The following is a 23,505-nucleotide window of genomic DNA, read 5'->3' on the forward strand; positions in this document are numbered from 1 at the left end:
AAGATGGGTTTGCTGGCTCACATGCCTATGGCAACCCTGATATCCCAAAACATTTGCAGTCATTACGTGAGGTCAGACCCTCAACTCCCCAGGGAGCTTTGGGGTGTCTGAAGACTGGGGTGCGATCTGCTCCCCCACTTACCTGTACCAGGATGATAGTCCACTTGACTAGCTGTTTCAAGGAGGAATCCCTTCTTTCCCTTTCCCTTTTCTTTCTTCTTTTTTTTTTTTTTTTTTGCTTTTTGGGTCATACCCAGCAATGCACAGGGGTTCTTCCTGGCTCTGCATTCAAGAATCACTCCTGGTGGTGCTCAGGGGACCCTATGGGATGCCGGGGATCAAACCCAGGTTGGCTGCATGCAAGGCAAATGCCTTACCCGCTGTACCATCACTCCAGCTCCTACCTTTTTTTCCTTTGAACTAGGATAACCATCCCAAATCATTCAAGACCCAGCTTCCACACTCTGCTAGAGGGACCCCCAAACTTCCCAGCCTCAGTGCTAGTACTCATTAGAAGCAACCTCGGGGCAGGGCCATAGTTCAGCGGGTGGGGTGTTTGCCTCGCATGCCCCAGCCCAGATCCCGGACCTCAGATGATCCCCTGGGCACCTCCCAGGAGTAATTCCTGAATGCAGAGCCAGGAGGAAGCCCTGAGCATCTGAGTATGGCCCCCGAACAAAAAAATAAGCAAACAAAAGAGCCATTTCTTTTTTTTATTATTTGTTTTTGGGTCACCCTCTGGGGTTACTCCAGGCTCTGCACTCAGAAATCACTCCTCAGGGTGCTAGGGGTGGGGTGGGGCGGGGAGGAGCCTTATGGGGTGCGAGGGATGTAATCCTGTTGGTTTTCTGCAAGGCAAGTGCCTTAGCCACTACCCAGTGTTGACTCACTTGGCCCCCAAAGAACCATCTCTCGTGTTCAGGCCTCTAACTCATTTAAAGCACGATGACTGAGTCCCTGATTTCCTCTAGAGACTTGTGTGTCCTGCTCTCCGAGGGACAGCCTCACCAGGGTTCCCACGGACCAGTGGCCTGGCCCAAAGTTGTGTTCCTCTGACCCCCACCGCCCCGCTCTTGCACCCTCACACCCGGTACCTGCAAGGGCCTTTTGATGACAGGACCATGCCTCAGGAGTCAGAGCTGAAGGCAGAAATCCTGTGAACTGTCTTACTGTCTTTATCTGGGGGAGGGCTGCTTTCCCAGGGGATACTCATCGGAGGTTGTTTTTTTGGTTTTTTGGTTTTTTTTTGCTTTTTTTGGGGGGGTCACACCCAGCAGTGCACAGGGGTTACCCTGGCTCTGCACTCAGGAATTACTCCTGACAGTGCTGGGGGACCATATGGGTTGCTGGGAATCGAACCTGGGTCGGCCGCGTGCAAGGCAAACGCCCTACCCGCTGTGCTATCGCTCCAGCCCCTCATCGGAGGTTTAATGCAAGAGTCCTAGGGTGTGTTGTTGCTCTGGCCCTGCGGTGTTGAGGATTCCCGCCACCCCCATCTGGGGCACTGGGGTCCTCGCAGGCTGCTGGTGAGGGAGGAGCTCCAGGGATGCACCCAGCAACACTTGAGCGACCAGGTGGTGTCAGGAATCAAACCCTGGTGTCTAACTCACTGCTGTCCCCTCGCCCGGCCGGGTCAAGCTTCCTGCTTTGCATCTTGGGAGCCCCACACAGAGGGGCTGAGTCAGGTCTCTGGTCTCTGGCTGTCTGCATCTTCACGGTGCAGGCATCCCGAGGGGTCCTAGGAGATGCTCCTCTTGTTGTCACAGCCATTCTGGGGACAGTGTTGCTCGCAAAGCCCTCTGCCCACCCTCCTCGGACAGGCTTGGATTAACAGGCAGAGCCAATAGTCTGTCACATAGCAACAGCAGCAAAGAATGAGCGAGGGCAGAGGACGGCTGGCCCTTGCCAGCCGCTGAGGAGAGCAGAGAACAGCGCTACTCTGAGGCCCCTCAGGTAGAGCCCAGGAAGGCCAGACCCCACACTCGGGGCACTAATAGTTGCCACAGGCACTAGCGTGGAGATACACGGCATTGAAAACATTTGCTCTGCGTATCTTATCCCCCTCTTGGGGCACCCTGTTAGAATACAATGGACTGGATGTTTAGGTCCTGGTGTTATTATTTTGAAGCCCATCAGATTTTTAAAAAAATTTATTTATTTTTTAATTAGTGAATCACCGTGAGGGTACAGTTACAGATTTATACATTTTTGTGCTCATGTTTCCCTCATACAATGTTCGAGAACCCATCCCTTCACCAGTGCCCATTCTCCACCACAAATAAACCCAGCATCCCTCCCCCACCCCCGAATCCCATCAGATTTTTATTTATGACACGCCCGGCTGATTTTCGTTGTTTTTTTTTTTTTGCTTTTTTGGTCACACCCAGCAAAGCTCAGGGGTTACTCCTGGCTTTGCACTCAGGAATTACTCCTGGCAGTGCTTGGGGGACCATATGGGATGCCGGGGATCGAACCCGGGTTGGCCGCGTGCAAGGCAAACGCCCTACCCACTGTGCTATCGCTCCAGCCCCGACGCCCGGCTGATTTTCATCTCCAGCCGAACTCCTGGGCTGTGTGCTCGTTGACAGAGCAGAGGACTGTATCTTCCAACCAAAAACCAGAAGGGCCAGATCTCAGCCCAAACCTTCCTGCAGGGCACACACGCCCCCATGCTCTCGGCCCACCTGTCTCCTCTGTCTCTGGCCACTCACATTAGCATCAGGAGCTCCTTGGGGAGCGGCAGCTGGCGGTGCCACCTGTGCAGGAGCCCGACAGGCATGGGGTCGCCTTCCTTGAAGCCACAGATCCACTGCCCACAGAGGAAGCCGCCCTTCTTGCTTGCTTGGTAGTTGCAGTTTGGGTCTGGGGAGTCGGCGCGGGGGCTGGAGCATGTGCAAGGCAGGTGTTAAGGCCCTGGGTTTGATCCCTGGCACCACCTGGCCTCTGAGCACTGCCAGTGTGGCATGAGTAGCCCCCAGCACCCCCGGGCCTGAGCAGCGCCATATTCCTGGGCCAAGCACTGATCTCTAGGGAGTGCCCCCCTAGGGCCTGATGCAGACCACCCCCATCCAACCTGATGGCAGGAGCACTTGCCTGTGGATGCGGCCGATGAGACATTCTGTGACTGCTTTTGTGGCCGCAGCCCTCTGTGCACTATTTCTTGTTTGTTCAAATAAATAAATAAATGCCCCCTTGAAGATACGGATAGTGTCAGTGGGGGAGCCACGTCCGGCAGGGCCCGGGGGTTCCTCCTGGCTCTGTGCTGGGGGATCATATGTGGTGCCAGAGACTGAACCTGGGCTCCGCGATATAAATACATACACAACTCACTGAGTGCTCTCTCCAGCTTGCTGCTCATCCTCTCAAGCTGAAACTTTGGGACATTAAACGCCTCTCTATTCCTCTCAGACTCTGGCACCAACCATTTTACTTACATTTTTCTGTTTGTGGTGCCAGGGATCAAACCCAGGGCCTCACGTATTTGACCCAGGTGCTCTATCCTACATTCCTTTTTTTTTTTTCTTTTTGGGTCACACCCAGTGATGCACAGGGGTTACTCCTGGCTCATGCACTCAGGAATTACTCCTGGCAGTGCTCGGGGGACCATATGGGATGCTGGGAAAAGAACCCAGGTCAGCCACGTGCAAGGCAAACGCCCTCCTCGCTGTGTTATCGATCCAGCCCCTGACCTACGTTCCTGAACACCTTTTTAGGTTTTACTTTTCTTCTTTTCTTTTCTTTTTTTTTTTGGGGGGGGGAGAGAGCCACATCCAGCATTGCTCAGGGCTTACTCCTGACTCTGTGCTCAGCGATCACTCATGTGGTACCCAGGAGACCATATGTGGTTCTGGGGATAAAGTGGGGTCAACTGTGTGCAAGGCAAGTGACATAACCTCTGCTATCTCTCCCCCCCATGCAGTTTTTAAAATTTGTTTTGTTTGGGGGGTCATACTTGGTGGTGCTCAAAGTATGTTCTTGGCTCAGTGCTCAAGGGTGCCTGCTGGTGCTCAGGGACCCACGCAATGTCAGGATTGAAACCCAGGAATTCCACATATAAAGTATGTGCTCCAACTATTGGATAGCATTGGTTTGTCCTTGCTTCTCCCAAAGGGAGCTTAGGTTTACTGAGTTACTCCCGCCACAGTGCTCCCGAGGCACACCAAATTTCATCAGGCACTCCTACTCCTATACTGCTTTTCTCTTTCCTTTATATCTTTTGCATGGTTTAGCAATGTTCTTTTTGTATAGATACAGAAAGACAGTTGACACTATGCTTTTATAACACAGGAGTTAATTGACTCCAAATAATGTTTATCCTGGGCACTGGAGCAATAGCACAGCAGGTAGAGCGTTTGCTTTGCATGCGGACAACCCGGGTTTGATTCCCAGCATCCCATATGGTCCCCTGAGCGCCACCAGGGGTGATTCCTGAGTGCATGAGCCAGGAGTAACCCCTGTGCATCGCTGGGTGTGACCCCCCAAAAAAATAGTAAAAAAATAAAAAATTTAAAAAAATAACGTTTATCCTGGGCTGTATTCCCACCCTTCAGATTTCTCTCTAACTAACGCCGTGAGACTAGAATAAACGGAGACTGATTCCCAACCAGCCTGTAGCCCCATTCCTTTGTCCATCATTTATTGGATGGCTCTAGTCCTCCAAACGTACCCACACTCACCCACACTTTGTTTTTTTTTTTTTCTTTTTGGGTCACACCCAGCGATGCTCAGGGGTTACTCCTGGCTTTGCACTCAGGAATTACTCCTGGCGGTGCTTGGGGGACCATATGGGATGCCGGGGATCGAACCTGGGTCGGCCACGTGCAAGGTAAACGCCCTACCCGCTGTGCTATCGCTCCGGCCCCTCACCCACACTTTGAACTCACACAAATCCTTGAGCTCATTGTCCCTCTCTGGCCTGAATTTGGGAAGTTTCCATTTTTTTCTTTTTTTCAATTTTGGGCAACAGCTGGCTGTGCCCAGGGCTTACTCCTGGCTCTGCACTCAGAGCTTATTCTTACCAGTGCTCAGGAAATCTTATGAGGTGTTGAGATTGAACCCAGGTCAGCGGCATGCAAGAAAAGCTCCTTGCTTACTGTACTCTCTCTCCAGCCGCTGAGTCTTGACTTTAAAGCTTATAAACAGTGCTGGAGCGACAGTACAGTGGGGAGGGCATTTGCCTTGTATGCAGCCGACCAGGGTTCAATCCCCAGCATTTCATAAGGTCCCCTGAGCACTGCCAGGAGTAATTCCTGAGTACAAAGCCAGGAGCAACCCCTGTGTATGGCATGGTGTGACCTAAAAAGCCTAAATAGGGGCTGGAGCGATAGCACAGCAGGTAGGGCGTTTTCCTTGCCTGCAGCCGACCCAGGTTCGATCCCCAGCATCTCATAAGGTCCCCCGAGCACCGCCAGGAGTGATTCCTGAGTGCAGAGCCAGGAGTGACCCCTGAGCATTGCCAGGTGTGACCCCAAAAAAGAAAAAAAAAACCTATATAAATAAATAAAATTAAAAAAAAACCTTATAAACATTTACTATGGACCTAAAAGCTTGAACCATCTATATTCCCATTCATAGCGCAACAGAAGCACTTTCTTCACCTCCCTGTCTATATTGTTATTGATTTTATTTTTCAGGAGTAGATTTTAGCAAATGTGTGACGTAAATAAAAACATGTGCTAGTGTACTCTTGACATTTTAGAAGTGTATAAATTAGTATATTTCGTGGAACAGACGTGTAACCCGTTTCACAACCCAGTCTTATATTAACGTTTGCAGGAATGCTTTGAGTTTGTAAAAGATGGTTGGTGCCATGCTTCCAAGAGCTCTTTCTGATTTAATTTATGTTAATGCATATATATGGCTCAATATCCAGTTGATTTGGAAGATAATTCAATCCAGGAAGTAGAAACCATCCGAATTGACTGGGGGTGTGGGGGAGGGCATGCAGTGGACTATATGAATTTGTGGGTCGTGCCCAGGTGTCCAGCTGGACAGGAGAGGGGTTGTTCAGAGGGTTAAGGAGGAGGTAGGGGTCCCGAGGCCAGAGGGATGTCCTAAGGCCACGGTGCTGTGAAGCCAATGGGCTGTCTCTGGTCAGGTGCCACTGATGAATTCACCCTGGGATAACCGTTTCTCCTCCTGTCCTTTTCCTCTCGGGCGGATGAGATCATGCTCGCTGGTGTGGACAGACCGTGTGGTTCCTCTTTGAGTTTGCATGAGCTCCTGCCTTTGAGTTCTTTTCCCAGCCCTCACCCCTAGCAAGAGGCTTCCTCTGTGGCAATCAGTGCCCATGCAAAACTGGGTAAGTCATCAGGAAGACTTCAAGGTCATCAAGGAACCCCTTAAAGGGAGTTGGGAGACTCCCGAGGGGTCACCCCAAGAGCCTCCAGCCTCCAGGCACTTTCTCAACACCTTCATTGTGAAGTCTCCCTGCCCTTCCCTGAGCAGCTCTGGCTAGCGAAAGGCCTTTTCCTGTTGGAAGGAAAGATAGAAGAAGCCCCGGTGCAAGAAGTGTTTGCCACAGGCAGCCCTGAAATAAGCTCTATTCAGAAACATGTCTTACCTCGTGACAGGTAAGCCGCTCTAATCAAGAAGCCAGGGTTGCTCATGATGATTCTGTGCAAGTTCACAGCTGCCAAGGGCCTCACGGAACTGAAACCCAGGTCCTGGTCACTTCAGAGCTTTTGCTTTCCGTTTCTTTCTCTCCTCCTTCCTTCCTTTCTTTCTGTTCTTTCGTTTCTTTTTCTTTCTTTTCTTTCTCTTTCTTTCTTTCCTTCCTTCCTTTTCTTTCTTTCATTTAAAATTTTCTTTCTTTTCTTTCCTTTTCCTGAAGATGGCAGGGATCAAACCTGGAGCCTCATAAATCCAAGGGAAGTGTTCTGCCACTCAGCCTTATCTCAGGCATGGACACGCTTGCTCTCTTACCTGAACAATCTATTTTAGTGTGTGTGTGTGTGTGTGTGTGTGTGTGTGTGTGTGTGTGTGTGTGTTGGGGGTGGCTAGGGGAGCCTTTTGGGTCACCCTGCGGAGCTCTGGGTTCCCTCACAGCTGTGCTCAGGGGACCAAGCAGTGATGGTGATCAAACAGGGGTAGAAGGAGGCAAAGCAGACACCTTCACCCCTGGAGTGTCTCTCCGACCCCTCGACCCCTCTGCTTTTGTGTCTATTCCGCCCCCCTCCCAACCGTTTCCCTAGCCCCAGCTCCTGGCAAGTGATTTCTTCTGAGGATGCCAGCCTTTTATAATTCAAATCACAGCAGGCTGTACTCGGGGGTACTCCTGGTTATGTACTCAGGGATCACTCCTGGCGAGTCTGAGAGAGACCATTAGGGAGGCCAGGGGGTCAAACGCGGGCCAGTTACACGCAAGGCAAGTGTCTTCACTGCTGTGCTACGTTTCCAGCCCTGCCCATGCCACTCTGAATTGGAAAGCAGCACAGCTGACGAGGTTACACGCAGTCCAAGCTGATTCTGCTGTTTTCCGGAACGCTCCGCCATCTCATCTTGATTGCATTTGTGTGAGGTAGACTTGTGCAGTTACTTCCAAGGTCTCCAGGTAGCCGACACCTTACCAGCGAGGATCCTGGGGGATGAGCTGGAGGAGTGACTCTGTGGGCAGTGCTCTTCCCGTCAGGCAGGCACTGATTCCTGATTTCTCTTTGCAGTTTTCTGAAGATGTTCCTCAGGTCTTCTGCTATAGGCTTCTCGAACCCTTCTTCCATGATATTTTCGTCTGGAAGGTTCAGGTATATTCAACACGGCATATTAAAGCTGGATACCCTGCCAAATTAGACATTCCTTCCCCCAAACTCAGAAACTCGTTTAAAACTCAGGTGGGCAGGCACCATGCAAGTTTCCAGTTGTTGTCCATGTTAATTTCCTCTTTTCTGTGAATATGGGTATCAACCATCAGAAAAAAAATCGCTGAATCAGGAATGACTGAAGGCTTATTTATTTTTTGGGGGGAGCAAGGTGGCACCCTGAGGTGCTCAAGGGCTTACTCCTGGCTCTGTGCTCAGGGATCACTCCTGGCTGGCTCAGAGGACCATCTGGGGCACTGAGGAATAAACCCAGGTAGGCTGTGCAAAGCAAATGCCTCCCTGCTGTACTATCATTAGGGCCCAAGAAGCAGATTTTGATTTTTCAGGGCTGCGTGTTGAATAAATTCTGTAACACTGTAACGGTTTTGATATAAGAAAGTACTGTTCTTCTTAATTTACCTGCTTTTCTGCCCCAGTTGGGCGAATTCCTCCTCCTTAGCCTCTTGAGTTTATTTATTGCGATTTTGCACGCCTAGGTTATTATTTGTTCTCATCTCTCAAGAAAACTAACAACAGTTACAGTAACAAAGTAAACTCCACAATAAGCAAACACAGAGGAAGGAGTCTGAGGTTTGAAAAGTGTTTTGTTTAATCATTTTGCTATCTTCATAGATACTGGTTTGGAGATTTCCTTGGGGAGTGCTTCCAACCTTGCCACCCCCAGAAGCCCGTTACCCGAGGCCAAACAGCAGGAGTCCTATACTGTGAAGGCACGTGAAAGCTTGCTCGCCAGTCCTCTGCTGCAATTCTCTCTCTCCCTCCCTCTCTCTCTCTCTCTCTCTCTCTCTCTCTCACACACACACACACACACAACACACCCTGTGTGTATCCTCAAGCTATATTTTGCCTCTCCATCCTTTCATCTTTTCCTTACCTTTCTTTAACACATTTCCCCAATACTTTTTTTTTTTTTTCATACCTACATCTTGGAGGTACAGCCCAAGACCAAAAGGTGGCCTTTTATTAAGTGACTCTGCTAGGGGTGGGTGAAAAAAAAAAAAATACTCTCCAGTGTCCTTGGGTCCCAGACCAGTTCAGAACATTCAGTGAAGGTTCTTCTGAACAGGAAGACCCTCTTCCTGTTACGGATGCGTGGACACGGGGTGGGCATGAAACGAATTTAGGCCTGTCGTAAAATGTCTTTTTCCACGGTGGTAATTTGTTTTCTGATGGTCAAAATAATAAGATATTCATTGTCCAACACTGTAGAAGTCAGAGAAGATGGAAACAACTCGTAAACTGAGAGATTTGGGGATGTGAACCTTTCGGTGGAGAGAGACGCTCTAGGGCTCCGGCCCAGAACACTGGGCGGCGGGGTACCCCCTGCCTGGTGGATTCAACCGGGGTCGGGGTGGGGGGGGGACCGTCATCCCGAGGGCCGGCTGGGTAGGGGGCCTCCCCACCGCACGGCGCTCCTCCGCGGCCACCTCGCGCGGGGACTTGCGCCTTTCCCCGCCGTAGTCCCGGGGCTCCGTCACCCCGGTTCCCACCGGCTCCCTACGCAGCGAGAGACCCAGCCCAGGCACCTTCCCCCGTAAGTGTCCACCGACCGAAAATAGATCCCGAGCCCGCCCCCTCGCCCCGAAATCCTCCCCTTTAAAGGGAGCCACCGGGTGACGCCGGGGGAGTTTGCGGAAGCGCCAACCGCGTTGAGGCATTGGGCGGATCCCGTGATCGGGGCTGGCCCCGCCCCCGGCCCCGCTTCCCCCATTGTGTGAGCCGCTCGGCCCCAGGCCCCGCCCCCTCGCCGCCTCCCTCCGGAGGCCCAACCCCTCCCCTTTTTTTCACCCCCCCCCCCTTGGCTCATTTCCGGCCGCCGCTGCTACCGCTAGCCTGTAAGGAGGATTCGGCAGAGGGAAGAAACAACAGCCGCCATCTTGTTTGTGTGCTAGGCTTGGGGGGGAGAGAGGGCGAGAGGGAGCAGGCGAGAGTGGGCGAGCGGGACGCCGGGCTTGAGTGCGAACTGCGGGAGCGAGCGTGCGGCGGGGAGCCAGGCCGGAGAGCGGCGGCCGGGGCCGAGACAGTGACAGGGGGCCGGGGGCGCACGGGCTCAGGCGACCCCCAGCCCCCCTTCTCGCCCGCACACACCCCCACCGCTGCTCGGCAGCCGGGCCGGCGTCGACGCCTAGAGGGGACCATTACATAACCCCGCGTCCCGCGGCGCCTTCGCCCGCCGTCGAGGGCGGCCCCGAGCGGAGCCCCGGGGGGCGGGCGCTCCCGGCACCTGGCGGCCGGGGGTGGGGGGCCCCGGCGGCGGCCCGTATTTATTTCTTTTCCGCGGGAGACGCGGGCGGAGGAGGAGCGCGCGGCGCGAGCAGCGGAGGCCGCCTGCGCCGCCCGTCGGAGCGGGGCCTCCTCGGTGGGGTCGGCGCGGGCGGCGCGGCTCGGCCCGGCCCCCTCGGCCCTGCGAGCTCGGCGCCCGGCGCGCGATGTGAGGCGGCGGCGCCCGCCTGGCTCTGGGCTCCGGCGAGCTGTGCGCGGCCATTAGGGGGCCGGTGCGGCGGCGGGAGGAGGGTTCGCAGGGTGGGGGCGCAGGTCCGGGAGGGGGCACCGGGGAGGAGGTGAGTGTCTCTCGTCGCCTCCTCCTCTCCCCCCTTTTCGCCCCCGCCTCCTGGTGGCGATGAGAAGGAGGAGGACAGCGCCGAGGAGGAAGAGGCTGATGGCGGCGGCGGAGCTCCGGGCGACCTCGGCTGGGCCGGCGCCGGCCGCGGCGGGCCGGGGACCGCGCCTCTAGAGCCGCGAGATCTCGGCGAGCCGCCGCAGCGGACGCGCTCGGCCTCCCGCGGGCCGCGGCCCAGGCCCGGCCCCTCGCTCTCGCCCCGACCCGGGCTGTCGCGCCCGCATCCCTCTCCGGCCCCGCGGAGCCGGCGCCCCGAAAAGGGAACTTGCCCCCCCCCACAGCCCCCGGCCCCGCCGCGGGCGCCGCCGCAGCCCCCCCGGCCCGCCGCGGGGCGCCCGGGCCCGACGAGCGACCTGCCGACGACTCGCCGCTCCCTCGCCCGGATCTCCGAAAGAATTAAAAATGGCCGAGAATGTGGTGGAACCCGGGCCGCCGTCGGCCAAGCGGCCCAAACTCTCTTCTCCGGCCCTCTCGGCGTCGGCCAGCGACGGCACAGGTCAGTGTCGGGGCCCCCCGGCTCCCCCGCGGGCGGCGCTGCCCGCGCACCCCGCTCCCCGGCCCCGCTCCCCGGCCCCCCTCGGCCCCCCTCGGCCCGCGCCCCGGCCCGGGCCGCGGCTCCCAGGTGTTTGAATGAGCGGCCACCGGCCCGACCATTTTTTTTTCCTCTTTCCCTCTCTCCCTCCCTCTCTCGCCTCCCCGGGTACATTTCGTTGCAACACGATGTCATATCGCGGTGTGTTCTGGAATTAGAGCTCTCGAGTTGAGTGCTCGGGAAACGGGCTGTATTGTGGGGGCCCCCCCCACCCCCATGCAGTTTGATTTTTTTTGGGGGGGTGGGTGGGAGTGGGGTTTGGTGGGGGGGGCTGAATGCCGGTGCCCGAGTGCGGACGGGTCTGCTCCGCAATTTGCCTCGGGAATTTTTCGGTTGAGACTGGTGGGGGGGGGGGGGAATGGCGAGTCCATTTTCCTTGATGGCACATAGTTCGCTTTTCACTCATTTCGACACCCTTTGACAAGCCTTTCTCTCTAAGGCAAAGGGGTGATAAGTCTAGGCGTATATTTATGTTCAGTCTGTGTGTGGGGGGGGGTGTGAGATTCAGGATTTCGGATTTTAATATCAAACCTGGAATTGGGTTTGAATTAATTTACCCACCATTACTAGGGGCTTTCTCCCCCCCCCCGTATTTCACTTATTTTTTTCCCCCTTTTTTCACTTATTTGCTTTAAGAATCAATATGGAGCGCAGTTCATTTCGCATCTGCATCGCTTTGGTATGGAGACCGAAATGTCTGAAAACTAGAGGTTTTTAGAGAGCAGAGGCTTTCTGCCGTCGCCCCCCGCCCCCCGTTTGCAGTCATTTTCCCTTAAGCGGGGTAGAGAAGAAGGTAAAGCGATTTTTGTGGGGCTCTGTACCTGAAAATCAAGATTAGAGGTTCAGAGAGTTCCAGTCATGAACAGCAGACATGGACAGATCATACGAAAGTTTAAAATGCGCATTAGGTTTTGTATTAGGGATTTGTTTTGTTTTTTTTTTTTTTTCCCTTTTATGCTTTAAGTTCAAGACTGCTTTAGTTGTGAACTAGGCTTTCTGTGGAGAAATTTCAAGGACACTTATTTCTATCACCCGTTTCTTAGAATTAGTTTAATGGTGCCATCGTGGTGGCCGCCATCCTTTCTTTTTTTTATTTTTTTATTTTGCGGTGGTAGTTGTTTGAGGTGCCCGGGTAGTGGAGAGGGAGAGTGGCTGGCCGTCTGACAGTCCCTGGGATGCTCCCCTTACTACGAGCATCTCTGACTCGGGGAGCCGACTCAGCGTCATCCCTCCATCTGCCAGCGAGAGTGCATAATGGAGTTCCAGGCTCCTTTGAGTTTGTGGAGAACTTCTGGGGCTGGCTCCTAAGCAGGCTTCAGCTCGAGGGTGAAGACATAGGGGCCCCGCGAGCGCCCTGCATTCTTTTTCAAAAGTTGAAGGCAACAGGCAAAAATTGAGAAGTGGGAGTCTTGGAGACTTCCTCCCGGGCCTTGAACATTGGCAGTGAGTGGACTTTGATCCGCGCTTATTCCTTGAAGTTTCATTCCTCCTTGGGGATTTTTTTTTTTTTAATTTAAAGGTGTCTTTGCTCAAAAATACCTACATTTTCACATTAAATCTTGTATTCTTTGCTCCCCTAAAATGCCGGTTAGGAGGATTTTTGGGTCACCTTCAAACATTTGTACCTATAGATCATTGTGTTCTTTAGTGTTTGTTTTGTGTGCTTTTCATGTAATGTGAAAAACGATTTTACATTTGAATTATTTAGTGACTTGGAATATGGTAGAGAAAACATTTTTTTATATCTTATTTTTGAGTGGTGTTGATTTGAGCGCAGTTCAGTGTTGAGTGCTGCAGCGCCTGGACGGAGGGTTATACCATCTTCAATCACTAGTTCAGGTGCGCTGCTGCATTCTCCAGGCTTGATCTGTGTACTTGGTTACTTTAGCTAACTCATTTTGATAGTGTCTCACTCTTCCAATACATAGAAACTGTTTTGCAACTGGAAATATCTTTGAATAATGATGTCCTTAAATGTATCCAGTGGTCTTTATAATAAAGTAAGTCTCTTTTTTTTTTTTTTGGTTTGTTTTTGGGCCACACCCCAAGTGCTCAGGGCTAACTCCTGGAGGGGCTCTGAGGGACGGGATGGGGCGGCAGGGAGTGAACCCTGTTCGGCCGGCCAGGTACAAGGCAAACACCTACCTTTACTCTCTCCAGTCCCTAGAAGATAGCCTTTTCATCTAGAACGTTTGTTTCCAAATCTAGAACTAGTCAGAATCATCCTGGTATTTCTAGACTCCAAGAAACTTTAGTTTTAAGTGATGAGAAGTTTAGTTGTAAGCATCTATCAAAAGTTTGTACGTGCCTTTTATAGAGAAGGAGAAAGGGACTCAATTTAGTTGGTTTGCTAAAAACTTAAATTATGGTGTAAATCCTGATTTGTATGATTCAAAGGTTTGGCAATGGTAAAGAATAAATATAATTTAATACTCAGATTCTACTGAAAAATTTCCAAATGGGTTGAAATACATTAAATTATGGATTTAAGATTCTTTTTTTTTTTTGCATTAGGATGAGGAAGAGACTCAGTTCTATGATGCTGCTTTAGTTTTGCAATGTTTCACTGAAATTTTTAATTAACTTGGTTATGATTGTCTCAGTGAGTCCTCTTCACTCCATCCCCCCAATTAAAAAAAATTTTTTTAGTTGGGTAAAACCATTGAAAGTTAACAGGTAAGTTCTGGAAGTATTTCTTTTTAGGACCATATCTGGCTGTGCTCGCCTGGCTCCGTTCTCAGTCACCCTCTGGTGCTGGTGACCCCAGTCTGGTATTGAACCCGGGTTGGCTGTGTGCAAGGCAAGTGCCCTGCCCACTGTAGTCCAGTGCCGGGGCTGTTTCTTGGGCCTATTTAGGATAGTAACCCGAGTAAAGGGAGTAATGCGGAGGATAGCTGCCTTCATTGCTCCCAGCCTGTCTCGTTGTTTTGTGACCACTTAATACTGTCTGGAACGGTGAGTGACCAGTAGGATCTGGCATATTAAGTACAGGTTAAAGATCTTCTCTGTTCCAGGCCCTGCTGTGTGGCATTGTGCAAAATAGGTGGTTTTTTTTTTGTGGGGGAGGGTATTTGTGTTTGGAGCCATACGTGGCTGCACTCAGGGCTTACTCCTGACTCTGCTCGGGAAATCATTCCTGGTGGGGCACAGAGTACCATATGGGTGCTGGGGATCAAAACTGAGTTGTCCTTGTGCAAGGCAAGTGCACTATCCACTGTACTATCTCTCCAACTTGTACTTTTTTTTTTTTTTAAAGGGGAAAGGGCAGATGGCATTTAATATATGCCTATATTTTGACCACTGGAGATTAATGAACATAATATAGAAGTGGCAAGAATTTTTTTAAGTACCAGTTTTATTTCAGTGATATTTATGATAATCCAGATATTTGAGGCTATTCCTCTTTTTTCAATTTAATTTTTTTAGATACCTGTATTTACATTAGAGTCTGTTTCTGAGGTTTTTCAGACTTGAATCCTTGATCCAGTGAGGTTTGACTGATCTCTGTTAAATCAGGAAACTTTTTCACCAGGTTCTGTGAACTCAGGCTATTGCTTATTCTCAGGACTTTTTTATAGGCTTCAAGAAAGCTAACTGGGGCCACAGTGATGGTACAGTGGGGATGATGTTTGTTTTGCATATGTCTGACCTGGGTTTGATCCTTGGCACCTGTTGTTCCCTGAGCACAGAGCCAGGAGTAAGCTCTGAGCACTGCACTGCTGGGTGTGGCTTCAACCGCCCCCCCCCCCCAAATACACACATAAAAAGGAAAGGAAAAAAATCTGTGACTGATAGTGGGAATAGTGATTTTGAGTTGTAGATCTCGAGTGTATTACCATATAGATTCTCCTTTCCAGCAGTTCATGTTCTAGTGCAGAAGCAAGAAATGTGTTGATGGTCCATTGAATGGACGGGAAGGGAGGAAAGAAAGGGTTTTTTCTTGTTTTTGTGGTTTGGGCCACACTTGCCTGTGCTCAGGGCTTAGTCTTGGTATTTCTGTGCACAAGGATCATTCCTGACAGTGCTTAGGGTATGTGGTGCCAGGGATCAAACTTGGGTTGGTTCTGTGCAAGGCAAGTGCCTACGTGCTGTACCATCTCTCCAGCCCTTAGTCTGTTTTAATACCTTTACTTCCATAAAAAGAAAAATTTTAAACAAGATCTTGAAAGTCAGTACACGGTGGTGTTTACAGCGTAAGTCAGAAAGGAAAAAGAGTAGGAAGAAGAAAAAGATTTAAAAAAGGAGTAGGAAGAATGTTGCAGATACAAGTGGGAGTGTAAAATATTTCTCCTTGGTATATTTACAAAAACAATTTAGGAGTTATTTTGCCAATTCATAACCCCACAATTAAAATAATAGTCTTGCTCTGTGTTTGTAATATTTGTTGTGCTCTGTATATGTGTAAAGTTTTTAGGGATTTCTGAATTTAAGTATGACGAACATTAGTGGATTGTCAAAACTTGAATTATACTAAGTGGAAAGTTTTGGGTTATTTTCTTGAGAGGGTCCCACGGAGTTGTTGCTCAGGGCTTACTCCTGGCTCTGCACTCGGGAATCACTCTTGGAGGTGCTTGATGACCATGTGGGATGCTGGGGATGGAACCTGGGTTGGTTGTGTGAAAGGCAACCGCCCCATCCTGCTGTACTTAACTCTCTGGCTCCTGGAAAACTTTTTTAAAATTTTTGTTTTGTTTTGGGGCCACACCCATTGGTGCTCCTAGCTTACTCCCAGCTCTTTACTTAGGGATCACTCCTGGTGGGGTTTGGAGGACCATAAGAGAAGCCAGGGATCGAGCCGGATACAGCGCCTGCACACTGCTATCTCTGCAGCCCTGGGGTCAGGTTTTGAAAGTTCAGATCCTGATCTGTTTTTATGAACGTCATTACTTGGAGTAGTAGAAATAAATAACAATTTGTTTTGTCAAATGCTCGGGCTCTGGCATCATTCATGGTGGGCATAAGGCGACTATATGGGGCGCCAGGGATCTAACCCTGGTTGGCCATGTGCAAGGCAAACACCCTACCTGCTGTACTATTGCTCCTCCACCCCCCCCTTTTTTCCCCCTTAAATCCTGGTTGTGACATCTGTTACACTGATTCCATGATTCATTATTGACTTGTCCACAATTTGAAAGGTAACTGGCTTTGACGGGCTGGCTCGGAAGTCAGTTGTATTGGGGTAACATTCTCTATTTGCTAGGCGTTTATCCTCCCTACAGGGATGACTGCTAAGCCAGACAGACACAACAGCCTTCTTCCTGAAGTTAGCATAAGGGGTGGAGAGTGACAGAAGACTAATGTGACCATTGTGTTTGGGAAGTACAGTGTTCAGTAGGCAATAATGGGGGGGCAAACCTAACCTATAACTACTTTTTCATTGAGGAATTAGCATCTGATTTGGGGTTATTAGAGATAGGTAGGAGTTAGATTGAGCTCAGGCTAAGATTAAGACTGTAGGCCCTGTTCAGGGAACTTATATTTTCCCTCTGTTTAGCCGGGTAGGCAGTTGTAAGATTTATGGCTGTAGCAAGGGGCAGATCACGCAGGGCTCCTATAGTCCGTATAGGAGTTTCAACTTCATGTTTTAGCTCTTTTTTTAAATGGATGGAACAGAACTATGTCTTGATTGACAAAAATGAAGGATGGTTTGAAAAGCAACAGGGCAAGCCTGTGAGATGACTGTTTTAGGATTCTGTCTGTGATGTTGTCGGATTGAATTAGTAGATAGTAGTGAAAAAGATTTATGGGAAGGAAGGTGAGCGAGGAAGCAGAACTTGGCATGATGCCTTAGCAGGCAGAGAGTGCAGTGGAAGACTCAAGGATAATTCACAAGTTTCAGGTTTGTGCAGCCTGATTGGTGAGGGTGCCGTTCAGTTAAACAGTATTAGAAGTGTTTGGGGGTGGGGAGGTATTAAATTTTGGACTTTTTGATATGTGATGCTCCTGAATTGAATAGTCTTTGGTTTTATTTGGTGTGACTTTCATATCAGCCAACAAATATTGGCTGAAACATACATACTTGTGTGTGTGTCTGTGTCTGTGTGTCGTTAGGGGAAATGGAGGCGCAGACCAGGACCTCATACGTTAGGTAGGAGTACTACCACCACTGAGCTATATTCATGGGCTCAGCCAAAAAACACTGAACACCAACCAAGATTGAGGCATCTGGGGTATAGAATTGCATCAAGGTGAAGTTCTTCGCTCAAGGCCTTCAGGATTTGGTGAGGTTGATATACATAGAGAATTTAAAAAAGACAAAACTTTCATGCTTTTGAAATGTGGATAAGTCGGGAGGGGAGTGATTCTGACAGGGCATGTGGGGTGTTGTGAGAAAATTCCATAGAGAAAATGAATTTGAACAGGAATGGGACAGCAAGGTAACTTACCTGTTTGTTTGCTTTTCCTCTTACTAAGGAAAAGTTTCCTGGGTCAAATTAGTACTGTAGGTTTTTTTTTTTCTTTCTTTTTGGGTCACACCCAGCGATGCACAGGGGTTACTCCTGGCTCCTGCACTTAGGAACTAGTCCTGGCGGTGCTTGGGGACCATATGGAATCCTGGGAATCAACCTGGGTCAGCAGCGTGCAAGGCAAACGCCCTACCCGCTGTGCTATTGCTCCAGCCACAGTACTTGTAGTTCTGATGTACTAGAAGAAAGCGTGGTGGAGGCTTTTCATGAGAGACAGATTAGAAAGTAGATTGGGGTTCAATTAGTAGAGGTAGAATAGTATGCTTAAGAATTTATCTTAAGGGGTTGGGGAGATAACACAGTGGCTATCTTGCACACCGCTGACGTGGGTTCAATTCCCCGAATCCCATATGGTCCCCCCAGCACCCCAGGACTAATTCCTGAGTGCAGAGCCAGGAATGGCCCCTGTGCATCACCGGGTGTGACCCAAAAATTAAAAAAATTACAAAAAAGAATTTAGATACTGATAGAGTTTTTAGGAGTAGGAAAGTGATTTTGACAGAAAGGACAATTAATTTTGGTATTAATTTGAATTACCAAAGTGGGAAAAATTGTTTTGAAGATCCAAATTTTTACTTAATTATTTTTTTTAATTATTTATTTTTTTTTAAAGAAGTGAGACGACCATTTTTTCTTGATGGGGGCAGGGGTGCCACACCTCCTGGTGCTCAGATATCAGTTCTTTTTTTTTTTTAATTTTAAAAAATTTTTCATAAAGTTGTTCACAGTACTTGATTACATACATACAATATTTCAACACCAGTCCCACCACCTTTACACCTCCGCACACCATGATTTCGAATGTTCCCACCACCACTCAAGCCTGCTCCTCAGGCAGACGCAGTAACTTAGTTTGTATTGCGCGCTATGGATAGCATGAGAGGTCATGCTACAGAATTTAAAAATTTTAAGAAATAGGGGTCCGGAGACATCTCTGTAGTGAGCTGATCCTTCCGAGATTCATTTTTAAGTCTCTGGATCATAGTCATTGAGCACCTGGAAGCACCTCGTGGGTGTGACAGCCAGGACCCTGTACAGGCAGGGAGATGGGCAGGAGTGATCAGTCCCCATCCCTTGAGGCCTGGAGTTCGCAGTCACTGGTCCCGCATACCTGGGGTTTTCATTGGGTTCTGGAGGTTTGTGGCCCCCGGGATTCATATGGGGCAGATGGAGGGTCGACATCTCCTGTCTGAGGCACCCTGCTGAAATCGGTTAGGCATCAGTTCTACCTGTGCTGGGGACCACGTGCCAGGGATCAAACCAGGGTAGGCTGCTAGGGCAAGGCCTTAACATACCAATCCCACCGTCTCTCTGGCCTGATACTTTCTTCCTTGGGGGGCAGGAGGCACATCCAGCATTGCTGCGGGATTACACTTGGCTGTGCACTCAGAAACCACTCTTAGCCTCTCAGGGTCCATCAAACCTGGGTCAGCTACCTGCAAGGCAAGTACCTTCTCCGCTTTACTCTTTCCAGCCCCATCGTCCTTTCATTACTGTAGTAAGCACTGTAGCATTGTCGTCCTGTTCATTAATTTGCTCGAGCGGGTACCAGTAACGTCTCCATGTGAGACTTGTTACTGTTTTTGGCATATCAAATATGCCATGGGGTAGCTTGCCAGGCTCTCCGAGAGAGACAGAGGAATCGAACCCGGCTCAGCCTCGTGCAAGGCAAATGCCCTACCCGCTGTGCTATCACTCCAGTCCGTTATAGTAAGAATTAAAACAATTTTTTCCTTCCCTATTTTTTTCCTTTTTGTGTTTCGGCCACAGCCTGCAGTGCCCGGGGCTTGCTCCTGGCTCTGCTCTCAGGAATTGCTCTTCGCAGTGCGCAGGAGCTCATGGGATGCTCGGGATCAAAAACAGGCTGGCCACATGCTAAGCAAGCACCCTCCTGTCTTTCTGACCCCCTTGAAAGCCATTTAATTCAAGTATTACTGGTTTATAACAGATACAGCTTTTAGGTATACAAAATTGTTAATATGAATTATAACTACTAGAAGTTATGAGGCTGATTTTTTAAAAATGAGGATGAAAAGGATTTATTTGGGGTAAAGGCCCATCAAGAAAATAATATTTCTAGCAGTTTACATCACCTTAAGTGGCACTAAAAATCAAGAAATGATCAGTTAGAGACTGGAGCCATAGTAGAGAGGGTAGGGGCATTGCAGCTGACCTGATCAGGGTTTAAGCCTTGGGATCCCGTGTGGTCTCCTCAGTAAGTCCCGAGCACCCCCATCAATTAAATATGCATAAAGTTTAGGGTTAATATAAATGTCATTGATTTGATTCTGAAAATGTGATTAATAAACCATAATTTCTAATTCCAATACCAAGAAGTTGAATTATATTAATAAATTTATAAGAAATAAAACATAATCCATGTAAAACAACTAGCAATGGACCCCAGATCACATCCATAACAAGTTATAGCACCTCTTGGTTTAAACTTCCAAGCAGACTAAGATGGCTCGGTAGGTTGTGAGCTCAGGCTTTGCAAGGGGGAAGCTCAGATCTGAGCTCTGGCCTCTAATGGCTCTGAGCACCACTGGAGGTGACCAAGCACAGAGCTGGGAGTGGCCTCTTATCCCTGTCAGGTGGAGCCCTGAGAGCCCCTAGCCCCTTAAAGAAAGTAATTGAAACCAAGCTTGATTTTTGTTGGAGTTAATGGCTTGGAATGTATTTAAGTGATAGAGCACTTGCCTTGTTCATTTGTGAGACCTTGGGTTTTATCCCTTGCATCACACAAGAAAAATTTTAGAAGAATCAATTTAAAATTCATCCTTTTTCCAAAGTATAGATCTGTTTCAAGATCTATGTCAAGAAATCTCAGGAAATAGTGTAAAGAGTGCATGTTTGGGGGGCTGGAGAAGATAATGCAGTGGGTAGGGTGCTTGCCGTGCACTCAGCTGATCCAGGTTCAATTCCCGGTATCCCGTAGGATACCCTGAGCACCACCAGGAGTAATTAATCCCTGAACACTGCCAGGTGTGCCACTGGGCTCCCCTCTCCCCCAAAAGAGAATACACGTCTTTGAGGGCCAGAGTGATAGTTCAGTGGGTAGGGTGCTTGGTTTTCACATGGCTGAGCCGATTCCATCACTGGCACTTTATATTGTCGTTGAGCCAGCCAGCAGTGATCCCTGAGTACCACCAGGTGTGCGCCCTTAGCCTCCCAAAAAAGCTGATTGTTTTGAAATTTGCATGTACTTTTGTCCTTGAACTAAATTGTATTTCAAAACTCAATTGTCATCATGCATAGCTTTCTAATATAGTATAACTTTACTTATTTTATATTCAAGATTGTATGTAACTTAAAGATTGTATTAGGTTTTGAAAAAGTATTGAAAGTTTTGCCTGTATTCTAGCATAGAATTTAGTTTTCTTAGTGTTTCTTTAACTTCCGTTTCCATTCTTAATTTAAAATCTCATATCCCTTAAAGTCTTAGAACTCTTCACACCTCTGCAGGTATTTTTTCACCCCATGCTGTTTTTTCAATTTTTGAATTACTGGACTATAAGTGGATCGCTTTCTTTTCCTCTATTCTTCACCTGGTCCTACATTATTCTCCAGCATCATAACTGGCTTAGACGAAAGACAAGTTTTTAGTTCTAAGGGATTTTTAAAAAAAAAAAAGTATTTTTAAAATTTTATTTATTTATTTATTTAAAGTTTTGGGCCACACCGTCTGGTATCTTGTGATATTTCGGTGCCAGTAGTGGTGGAATGTTTGAAACCACTGCTGGCTGTGTTCAGTGGACATACAATGTTGGTATCAAACAAAGCCCGGACTCCAGCCCTTTCAGCTACCTCCCCAGCCCTGACGTGGTCATTAGTACCACAAAGAAGACTAAACGAATAATGAGTAGATACTAATAATTACTGTGGGTATTGTTTAATGTACATGTTCTAAAAACTAAACTGGATATTTGAGTTATTTGCCTTAAGTACATAAGCTTATTTATGCAGCATTTACTATTTGAACCTTTTGTTTTGGGGCCATACCCAGTGGTTCTATGGGATTGCTTTTGGCTCTGCACTGTGGAATCACTTCTGGCAGGCTTGTTGGGAGGGGAAAAGGGGGTGTAGGGGGTGCGTATGGGATCAAACCCAGGTTGGCCACATGCAAGGCAAATGCCCTTCCCTCTATACTCCCCACAGCCCTGAATCCCTGAATCCTTTTTTTTTTTTTTTTGCTGTTTTTTGGGTCACACCTGGTGATGCACAGGGGTTATTCCTGGCGGTGCTCAGGGGACCCTATGGGATGCTGGGAATCGAACCTGGGTCGGCCGCGTGCACAGCAAACGCCCTACCCGATGTGCTGTCGCTCCAGCCCCCCTGAATCCTTTTAAGGGGAAAGAAAGCTTATAATTACAAGGGATATTATGTAGTTGAATTAAATTTTGAGATAAAATCATTTCAATTTTAAGATTTTTTTTTTTTTTTTTTTTCTTTTTGGGTCACACCTGGCGATGCACAGGGGTTACTCCTGGCTCTGCACTCAGGAATTACCCCTGGCCGTGCTCAGGGGACCATATGGGATGCTGGGATTTGAACCCGGGTCGGCCGCGTGCAAGGCAAACGCCCTACCCGCTGTGCTATCTCTCCAGCCCCAATTTTAAGATATTTTACGATTGTCCTTAGTAAAAGAACATCTTATGCTCACATATAGTACAACCACAGGTTGTGGCCCCAAGACAAGAAAAGAAAAAATGCTTGGGAAATTGTTTAACAATTTGGCTTAAGTTGCCAGTGATGTTCATAGGTTGTTAGGAAGCAGGAGATGGCTTACTGGATTTTGGTGCTTATTGATTTCAATTTGGTCATTGCAGTCCGGTCTGTTGAATGTACAGGATTGCCACTTGGTGGGAGAGGAAGTAGGAAATGGGGTCAGGCAGTACAGCGCATGCTCTGTGATGCTCTGGTTTTGTCACCCAGGGGTTTGGGGGGCTGGCCCCTACTCTTTGTTTATTTTGGGGGGTTCACACCCAGTGGCCCTCAAGGATCACTCATGGTGGGCTGGCCCCTACTTTTTTTTTTTTTTTTTTTTTTTTTGCTTTTTTTCCGTCACACCTGGCGATTCACAGGGGTTGCTCCTGGCTCTGCATTCAGGAATTACTCCTGGTGGTGCTCAGGGCTGGCCCCTACTTTTAAAAGAAAACATAATCTTGGGCAAGTACTGTGGGTATTTAATTGCCTTGCGTGTGGCTGATCAGGGTTCAGTCCCTGCTACCCCATATGGTCCCAGGACTGAACTAGGAGTAAGCTCTGCGCACTCTGGGGTAAGACACACAAAACAAAACAAAACACAAGACCTAACCATTATTTTCGAGGTCTCCTATGGTAAACCTTCCTGTCTGTTTCACAGTGTAATTGGACATTGTAATGTGATCTTAATGTTTTTATAGACAGAAAAATAGTAAACTGCTATTGCAGATTTGACTGAAGAACAGGTTAGACTCCAGAACCTAAAGTGTAAGATTTCTGTGTTACTAAAGCACAAATGTAGTGTCTATATGTGGTCATTACCTAATTTTGGGATTACTAAGAGTATAAATGAGAATAGTTAATTACTAAGGTGCCACGAACAGTAAAACACACCGAAAGTGCCTGATAAATGGGGCTGGAAGATGGTGGAGCAGATAGGCGGGCACTTGCCTACACACTGCCAACCCGAGTTCAATCCCTGGAACCCCAGATGGTCCCCTGCCACCCCCCCACCCCCTCCCCAGTGATTGCTGAGCTCAGAGTCAGCCCTGAACATCACTGGGTTTTGTCCCCTTAACCCAAATGTGCCTTAATGATAAATGTGTTTTCTGGATATTATTAGTTGTGTCTCTCAGGTGATGACCATTGAATAATTAAAATAGCATTTTCATTTGTATCAGGCCTGTTCTATATATATATATTTCAGCTGTTAATCATCAGAAATACGTCACAATGTAGATACTTTCCCCTTTTGCGGGGTGGGGAGGGGGCACACATCCAGCGTTGCATGCAGCCAGTCCCAGT

The 23,505-nt window shown here is 48.8% G+C and overlaps 1 protein-coding gene across 1 annotated transcript in view; it reads left to right on the forward strand.

The window, feature by feature from the left end:
* The first annotated feature begins 10,712 nt into the window (after positions 1-10,712).
* EP300 (E1A binding protein p300) overlaps positions 10,713-23,505 on the forward strand; it is a 69,405-nt gene continuing 56,612 nt past the window's right edge. Inside the window, exon 1 of the mRNA XM_004610535.2 lies at positions 10,713-10,933. Coding sequence (XP_004610592.2) covers positions 10,840-10,933 — 94 coding nt within the window. The 5' untranslated portion in view covers positions 10,713-10,839. The remainder of the gene's footprint in view (positions 10,934-23,505) is intronic.

The sequence above is a fragment of the Sorex araneus genome, chromosome 6, assembly GCF_027595985.1.
Source record: "Sorex araneus isolate mSorAra2 chromosome 6, mSorAra2.pri, whole genome shotgun sequence".
Classification (NCBI taxonomy): domain Eukaryota; kingdom Metazoa; phylum Chordata; class Mammalia; order Eulipotyphla; family Soricidae; genus Sorex; species Sorex araneus.